Source organism: Xiphophorus hellerii, chromosome 5 (genome assembly GCF_003331165.1).
Source record: "Xiphophorus hellerii strain 12219 chromosome 5, Xiphophorus_hellerii-4.1, whole genome shotgun sequence".
NCBI classification, from domain to species: Eukaryota; Metazoa; Chordata; class Actinopteri; order Cyprinodontiformes; family Poeciliidae; genus Xiphophorus; species Xiphophorus hellerii.
In genome coordinates this window covers 23,366,933-23,375,682 of record NC_045676.1, presented here as the reverse complement: position 1 = coordinate 23,375,682, position 8,750 = coordinate 23,366,933, and the positions used below count along the sequence as shown (strand labels likewise).

At 36.5% G+C, this 8,750-nt stretch overlaps 1 protein-coding gene across 1 annotated transcript in view; it reads right to left on the bottom strand.

The window, feature by feature from the left end:
* Nucleotides 1-219: 219 nt before the first annotated feature.
* The window catches only part of LOC116719586 (complement C3-like), a 28,634-nt gene continuing 20,103 nt past the window's right edge, over nt 220-8,750 (bottom strand). The window contains exons 27-42 of the mRNA XM_032562137.1: nt 7,799-7,894; nt 7,429-7,579; nt 6,102-6,187; nt 5,201-5,278; nt 4,939-5,094; nt 4,792-4,854; nt 3,876-3,957; nt 3,725-3,773; nt 3,554-3,644; nt 3,343-3,432; nt 3,162-3,264; nt 2,806-2,895; nt 1,651-1,743; nt 1,468-1,551; nt 1,203-1,347; nt 220-755 (exon numbers count right to left, since the gene is read on the bottom strand). Of these exons, the coding sequence (XP_032418028.1) occupies nt 614-755; nt 1,203-1,347; nt 1,468-1,551; nt 1,651-1,743; nt 2,806-2,895; nt 3,162-3,264; nt 3,343-3,432; nt 3,554-3,644; nt 3,725-3,773; nt 3,876-3,957; nt 4,792-4,854; nt 4,939-5,094; nt 5,201-5,278; nt 6,102-6,187; nt 7,429-7,579; nt 7,799-7,894 (1,599 nt within the window). The 3' untranslated portion in view covers nt 220-613. The remainder of the gene's footprint in view (nt 756-1,202; nt 1,348-1,467; nt 1,552-1,650; nt 1,744-2,805; nt 2,896-3,161; nt 3,265-3,342; nt 3,433-3,553; nt 3,645-3,724; nt 3,774-3,875; nt 3,958-4,791; nt 4,855-4,938; nt 5,095-5,200; nt 5,279-6,101; nt 6,188-7,428; nt 7,580-7,798; nt 7,895-8,750) is intronic.

The following is an 8,750-nucleotide window of genomic DNA, read 5'->3' as shown; positions in this document are numbered from 1 at the left end:
AAGAGAGAAAAGAAGAATTTATGTATATAATGAGAGCTGCAACAGAGAAAGATGTGGAAAACAGTTTCAATTCCAGACAAGAATTAAAGTAGAAACACCCAAGAGATTTTTAATAATATTGTGAGTCTTGTCACTTTTTACACTTGTCAGCAGATGTTGAACAACTGCAAAATGAAGCATATGCTGCACACTTGAACAAAAGTGATGTCGAGACATGCGGTTGTTGTAAATTTCCTTTACTTTCTTTTTTTTCTCGAAGCACGAACAACATCCATAATCCAACATGCGTCACACTCAGGCTGCTATCTCCTACTCGGCTTCTTCAACACCGCAAGCACTTAGGACGCAAAGCTGCCCTAAGCGCCTGTTCAAAAGTGATGCTATTCTAAACTCCTTTCACTCTCAGCCAGAATAGTTAACATATACAATATATGAATGTACACCTTCACATGGACAATGAATCACAGTGCTTTTTATTAACAAAACAAAGCAAAATATTCATAGGAACAAGAATAGAATCATTTTAATGGAAGGGGGGGTCCTTGATCTAAACTCCCCAGCAATTGGTCCCCCACACATATTTAAAATTGGACGGTTATTTCCTTGAGTTCAGCTACTGCTCACAAGAAAAAATTAAGTATTCATCGACCATGTCCTCAATGCCCATGCAGGTAGGTCGATGTTCTTCGGTCTGGCACTCTACTTCTGAGGGCCAGTACTCGATCCAGGTCCTCTCCCTGAGCACATACTGGAACCTAAGAGGAGCAGGGACACACACACACATGAAAAGTCAAAGTAAGTATATGTTCTGCATCCAGATCAAAAACTAAATAAACTTCATATTATTTAATAATTTAGATGCAACATCATGCCAGTTCGTTAATGGCAACAAGGAGCTTATGGTGTCTCTGCAACATGCTAAGGGTCATTTGTTTGTCCCTTAGTGTGGGTCAATGTTCACACACTCTAGGATAAGAGTGGGATAACATGTAAAGTTGTGTAATTCTTTTTGACAAAAATTATAAATTTTAAGTTGTATCCTCAGTAGACCCTTAAAGAAAACCTTTCAAATTGAACATTATTAACTCAAACTTCCCAATGGCGTTCAGGAAATTTCTTATGTTTAGTTCTCTGACCAGAACGTTAGCTTTTAATGAGCAGTGATGATTTTAAATGACCCCCTTGCATGAGCAACAACTTACTCTAGCTTCTGGTCGTCTCTGTGAATGTCTTTGGATGATCCCATGATGAGGTAAGTTTTGCCCTTTTCCAGACTTAAAGCATCTCTGCAGTGCTGAAAACTGAAGAATGAGCGCAGCCTACCAACAGGATTAACATCAGTGCTTCCTGTGGTCAAAGTGTAGAACAAGAAGACAAAGAAAGTGAGGACCTTCAGGTCACTGAAGGACTTGATACAAAACAACTCAAAAATCAAAGTCATAGCTCTTCAAAGAGTTCATTACCCACCTTCTTTAATAACTTGCACTATGGTCATTATGTACAAGTCTGTAGCCACCTCAAAGTCAGTATTTTCCACCCTAGCTTTGTACGCTGTGGGCAGACAATGTACAGGTTTGAGATCTCTTCATCTTGCATTGCTCTAACTAAAAAAGTCTTTTGTTAGACATTTTCATGCTTGCTGTTTCTTACCAAACTCTATCTTGCTGGTCTCCGTGCTCTCGCAGATCTTAACTGTGCGCTCGTTGTTGCTAATTTGACCCTTTTTCTGCATACTGCAGTTCTCTAAAAAGTGATACAAAAAGAGATTCTGTTCATGTATGTATGTTTGCAGATCTATGAACAAGTGACATTTTAAAGAGGACTACTAATAAAAATGAAGGCATCTATAAAGCAGAAGTAATGTTGTAATTAAATAATTTACCGTGCCTAGCCAAACTATGGAGATTGTGAAAATGTCCAAGCTTTTTATTCAAATTTATGGAATGAACCAACACAAAGTAGTGAAAAACTGCAAAGTGGAAATATTTTACACATGGTTTACACAATTAGGAGAACCCTCAATAGCAGGCTCGGGATATTCAATATTTTGTGTCTATGACAAAGAAAAGCTTTTCTGCAGATTGAAGCTTCAAAGTGGAGATGGTGTGTGCAGGATGATGTGCAACATTAATTTTCTCCCACAAAGATTTTTGCATGCACGCAGGCCAAAATCTTCCATTTTTTTCTCATCTAACAAGAACCTCTTCATCAACATATCTCCTAAGTTTCCTACGTGGATTACGGCAAACGGAAAATGGGAATCTTTTGGCTTTCTTTCATCAGTGACTTTTATGTTGCATTCTTCATTGAAGGCCAGGTAGTTAATGACTTATAATCATAAGAACAGATTCTGCCATGTGAGATGCGAATCTGCACAGCTTCTCCAGAGGTACCATAACCTAACTGTCAGCATTCTTAGTGCTTTTTTTTCATCAATAATGTTTGGTCTTTGCTATTACTTCACTAATATCCTGGGTCTGACTTCTTCATAGACCATAGGGATAAAAATAACAGTGTCTTTTATTTACGGGTAATTTAAAAAAGGGGGCCAAATACACATGCCGGCCACACTTTTCATATATAAATATTTTAAAATCAACTAATTGACTCTTCTTCTTCCACTTCACAAACTTGCATTGCTTTGTGTCAATGTGTAACAAAATTTGATACAGTAAGGTGTGGCTTTTACATGAAAAAGGACGATTTTGCTAACTTCCTCAGAAAAATTTCAGCTTTTGGGAATGCAGGAAAGTAAACCATGGGTTTTTCCAACCTAAAATCCTCATGCAAACTATTCTTGTTTACCTTCTGCACAGGTGCAATCATTATCTCTACAGAGCCGGAGCAGTTGTCCTCCTTTCCTCTCCGGATGGTAGAATTTCACACATGGTGTTTCTGAAATAGAAGAAAACCCCCCACATATTTAAAACAAATCTATTCTTAGAATAAAATAGAATAAAGTAGACATATCCTTTATTGTCCCACAATAGAGATTTTCTGGCACAGCAGCAGGTTAGGTGAGTGGGAAAGTGCATATTTATATAAATTTAAAGCGTCAGAAAAATAATTTTGTAGAGGAAAACTCAGATTACAAGAAATGCGCAGCTGAGTTGGTTAAGATAAAAAAAAAACAACTATAGCCCATCCCTTTAAAAACTTACGGTCGTTGTACTCATAGACAGACACGGCTGCTGGTTGTAAAACGCCAACTTTTAATGTCTGATGGATCCTAAAGCTGATCTCCTCTGGTCGTGTGTGTGAAACCTGGTAAGAGATTTACATTTATGGTGGAGCAACTAACAAATGAGTTAGCTGAAAGGAAAACAGAAGGTGAATTATTACCTTGTCCAGATAGATGACGAGTGAGCCTCTTTCGGACAGAACTGTGTTCATCTCGTATCTAGCAATGGCGCGGGCGCGTCCTTTAGACAACTGCACACACGAATAAACACGTGGCCTCCATCATCTAATAAACCAAACAGACCTCGGAATATCAAAAACATCTAACACTTAATGTTAAAATTTTCTATGTTCATGTATCTCAGTCTGTCACCAAGTCGAGATCCGTCGTGTCAACAGTGAAGCCAGTTAGAAGGCCGATGTTCAAGATTGACATGGTTGCGTCTCGATTCCTGTCCACATACCTGTATGTGGAACGCACAAGGCAACTTATATCATTCCAGGTAATTATTTTAGCAAAAGTTGAAGTGTGAACAATACTCACAAAACATCTATCCTAAGTCTGTATGTCTTCCTATCCCCATCCAATATTTCTGAAGAAATTATAAATGAAACATGTGTAAATATTTTGTTCAAATCACAAGATGAGATAAAATGGCAAGATGTTGCAAAACAAAACAATGCCTACAAATTACCTGGGATTAGTTGCACAGAGAGATTGAACTTCTGGCAGTCATTTCCATTTTCTTTAGGAATGGCGTAATACAATGACACCATCTGTCACATTGAGAGAGTATAATTATTGTGTTATATAAAAGATGTGATCTGTCTAAATGTGCCTCATATGCAAAGTAACCAATGAAAAAAATACAACTATTTTCCAAAATGCAATTGATTTGCAATGAGATTTAGAATCTAAACAATAATTGGAATATGGCATTGCCTGCATTAAACAGTGTACAGGTGATTCATTTAGGCTGCACAATGTCTTCTTCAGATATCGATTAACCATCCCGCGGTTTTAGCGCAACGCTCAAGAGGAGTGCGGCAAAATCCGTAAATGTGCACACAGGGTCAGTGTGACCCCGTTGGAACAACACTAGAACAATACTTCCACTGTTGTTCCCTGTTTCTAAGAAACAGAGATTGCTCCTTTCCCATGTTATTTATTTGAATAAGAAAAGTGCATAAGTGCATATGTATATAAGTTCAGATTTTCAGAAAGTAATTGAGATGAAATTGAGATATTCTGAAAACCTTTATAGACAAAGGTACAATTCAAATAAAATTTGAAAGCTGAGCATTACTTTGTAAAGAGTAATTAAAATTCTTCAAACCAGAGGTAGTTGTATCTCATTAAATGTTTGATGGTGAGCTGTGCATGAAGTTAAAAGAGCAAAACAAAGCAAGATTAAAAAAAGAGACGGTCTCATTTATTGGATTTTATATGATGGAATATGCAGCGAGAATAGAATTGGGCTGTAAGGTATATTGCTTTATTTTTATCCTTTGTGTTAACACTAAGCCTTTGCTTAGTGTTAATGGTTCACAGTTCATACACTGCTAAAAATAAATTAGTACTTGCCTGGAGTATAACACAAAGTTACTTACTTTCACTGTTGCATCTCCAATTCCTGTGGCAGTAACTTTCACATCCTGGTTGATGCCATTAAACTGTCAAAATGTTAACTTGTAATTTAGGAAAAAATCATAATAAAGGTAAAGTGTTGTAAATGTGAAGTAAGGTTCTGGTCTCACTTTAGATGTTCTTGTGGTGAACTGATTTTCTCTGTTAAAGGTGAACTTGTCAGGGTTTGATCTGCCCGGCAACAAGATCTCAACATTTAGATTGTATTCTGATTCCGTAGCTTTGGTCCAGTACTCTGCCACGGCCTGGTACATAATAATAGTGGCCTGGGAAGAAAGAAAAATGACAAGAATTAAGAAAAACTCCACTTTAACTAACAAGTGATATTTTTCAAAGAACTAGAAGGTTACAAGAACAAAGGTTATGAGTTACCTGTGTTGACCCGAAGCCTCCACCCACAAACTGTTGTTGGTTAAACCATCTAACAATAGGCTTTGCATCTTCAAAGCGCTATAGTGAAAGAAAACGAAAGAAGCTAGTAGTTCTTTCTCTATATATTCTGCGTCATTTCAATATCTCCTCTCCAATATCTTATTTGCTTTTTCCATACTGAACCTAGAGAGTCTTTCAGTTTGAATTTACGCCAAGGCTTCATTATAGCAATTTTATTTTAAAGCAAACCAAACGATAAAACAGATTTTAACAGCTAAAAGTGCACTGGTGATGGTACTCATAAAATGTTTTGTGTTCTTAATGTTTTTAAAGTGATGAAATTATTTTAAACAATTCTGTAAATTACTTTGTCCCCAACCGTTTTTTTTTCTTCTAAAGCCAGTAGCACAAATGACAAATGAGTGATTATTTGCTCTGATTTTCATTAATGAACACGTAGATCCAGCTGCATGTGTGATGTTTCATTTCAATGAGAGCATTTGGGATCAATGCACAGATGTTATAAGCTTAAGCACCGCATCTTGATGCAAGGCTTGCTCAATGTGATTAAAATGCTACTAATTTTAAGTTATTTTAGATTGTAGAAATTTATTTGGAATATGCTTTGGTATTAACATTATTTCCCCTGATTTACTCTTGAATCTGCAAACTGAAAAGGCTCTGACTGCTGTCCACCAGTGAAAAGACACTGCCTGCAAAATCCCACATAAAAAGCTACTTGTTAAAAAAACCCCAAACAAAAAATAAAAAAAAACACATTAATACAATTCTGTTTAAATGTTATAAAACAGCGTTGCTCCAATTGATGTTCAATTTTTTATATTTCAATGTAATAATGAAAAAATAACTATAACTCTATATTTATGGAACAGTTTCTCACCTGAGCTCTGACCAGAGCCAAGAGAGCATAAGCTGTTGCCTCTTGTGTGAACATTTGTCCTCCAGATGAAGGCCAGTGGTTTAACTCTGAAAAACAGAAACATCTTAAAATATTTCTGACATAGTTAATAAATTGCAATTCTTCTACCCAGACAGACCTAACCACCCAAACCAGGGCCGGCCCAAGCCTCCATGGGGCCCAAAGAGAAATTTGGTTTTGGGGCCCTTTATTTCTGCTAACATTGTGGACCGGCTGGAATCAGCAGTCAGACAATTAGATCATTTGCACCACTGCTATCAGCTCATTGCGTCTCTGACAGCTGCTTACATTACATCCCATATGCATGTATCATCCAGTGATGTTAAAAGCAACAAAAGAAAAACTAGTATGCACTGCACTTAAGATGGAATACTTACACACATATTCATGACATACTTTGATTAAATTAATATATTTTAGGTGTAATCCCAATAAAAATGTAATTTATCCCAGGTGAGTCCTTCTGACCTGAGAATGTGGACCAGTACTGAGCCGATTCTGTTCCCACAAATCATTTTATCAGTTCTCCTGTGGAAGTTACTTATAACTTATAATTTATGTAACTCATGAGTTGATTTAAAAATAATGTTTGCTTTAATCATAAATGATTATGCTCAGCAGCAAACAACATATCACCAAGTACAGCTTAGAGCAGCTCATTGGCATATTAATGCATTAGCCTGATATGAAAACATTTTGCTAGACAATGTCAAACATTGCAAACTTTTAATTATTGTCAAACGTTTTCAAGCACGCCATTTTGTAACCAAAAAAACTTCAGAAATAAATATACGAGAAACAAGAGCAACTTATTTTTTTTTTCTTTTGCCTCTATAAATTATTTCTACATGATCAAATATATATTATTGTAAAAAAAAATCACAACTTTATAATTAAATTGTGTGTTTTTGTTAATTTAATCAGAAATCATTACTAGGAAAAACAACAAACAAAAAAGCAAGAGTTCCATTTAGGGGGCCCCCTAGTGGCTGCGGGGCCCTCAGCACCCGCTCAGTTTTCTTTTGCCTTGGGCCGACCCTGACCCAAACACACATACATAGGTATTTCTTCCTATCTTCACAAAGTCGTCACCTTGACTTCCATTAATTATTTATTTATCGTCAGCATAACCATAACTTAAGCTCAATTCACACCTCAGTCCTAAACCTAACCCTCTAGCAGCACTTCTTCCTATAGGCCCCAGGCCGGAAGATGCAGCATGCATGCATACATACATTTATACATACATATGTATGTGTAACTTATTTAGATTTTTTTGGATAAATACCAGGAGAAGCAAACTTGTAGAGGATTTCCCGGTTAAGTTTGTTTTCATTGGCCAGGGCGTATGATGTAATGGCGACGGCATAAGGGCTGACGAGGTTGGGGAGACGTCTCTCAAGGTAGGTGACTGCTTTTTCTATGCTGGACGGAAGACTCTAGAGAAATGAAAAGGAGAACATGGGAATGTAATGGTTTGTTGGGAAACCGTCAAGAAAGATCATTGTGAAAACATAAACCTTTCTGTTCACTGTCACAGAGTTGTTTTTTCACATTCATTGTTTTGGCAAACCTTTAGTACAAATAGTTTTGAACTAAATGAACAAGTTAACAGCAGGGAATTAGAAAACATAGCGTGATGAAGTCGAGACACTTGCATCTACAGTTGCTCCGCATATTGTGCGCGTTTCCTGCAGGGCAATCAGGCAGAAGGCCGTCATGGAGGCATCCGAGTCTGCGCCAAGCACATCGCCCTGAACAAGCACAAACGCAAACACCAACATGTCAAGAAAAATACTCATTATGATGGTTGGATAAAGAAAACACTGGGTTTTGTTTCATTAATGAATTCTCAGTTTCATAACAGACAATAGTGGAAATTAACATATGGTAAAGGCATTTGTGTTTCCCTTTACCTCTTATAAGTGCTTCTTATAAGTACAAGAAGCACTTATAAGACAATAAGTGCTTCTTGACAATAAATGTAAATACTGTAAAAAATAAATACTGTTTATTTCACTTTAGATGCTGCAAGTTGTACAGCAGAGCCAATGCTGTGCCCATAAAAACATGAAATATCTTCTCTGCCAGTGCTATGCAGCTTATTATGAAACATAAATACTCTCTGCAAGGGAGTCCTAAACACATTACACACTGAAGGTACATGTGAACAGAATACGTGACTCAAGTTCAATTATAAAGATCGCCCCTTGAAAAAGATATTCCAAATGTAATATAAAAAATCTACAAGAAATCAATTTCAAGGATAATTATTGTTTCTTTGTGTGTATGTTTTTTCAGTGGACATAAAAAAATGTAATTTAAATTTTTTTTTATGTCCAAATGAGTCAATTATTGTCACTGATCCTTTATTTGTGAGCAATAAAAAAAACATCATTGCACAAATATTGATTGAAATGGTTAATATTGGAGTTAGTAATCAGATACAAAAATGTTTTGGAGGATTTTTTTTGTTTTCTGACACTATTGCATGACTAAACACTCCCCAGGTCAAACTGACCATTGCTGTCCCTCAAAAACAAAAATAACAGGAGGGTTAAAAATGTGACACCATGTTAATAGAAATAAACAATCCTTCCAGGTACTAAC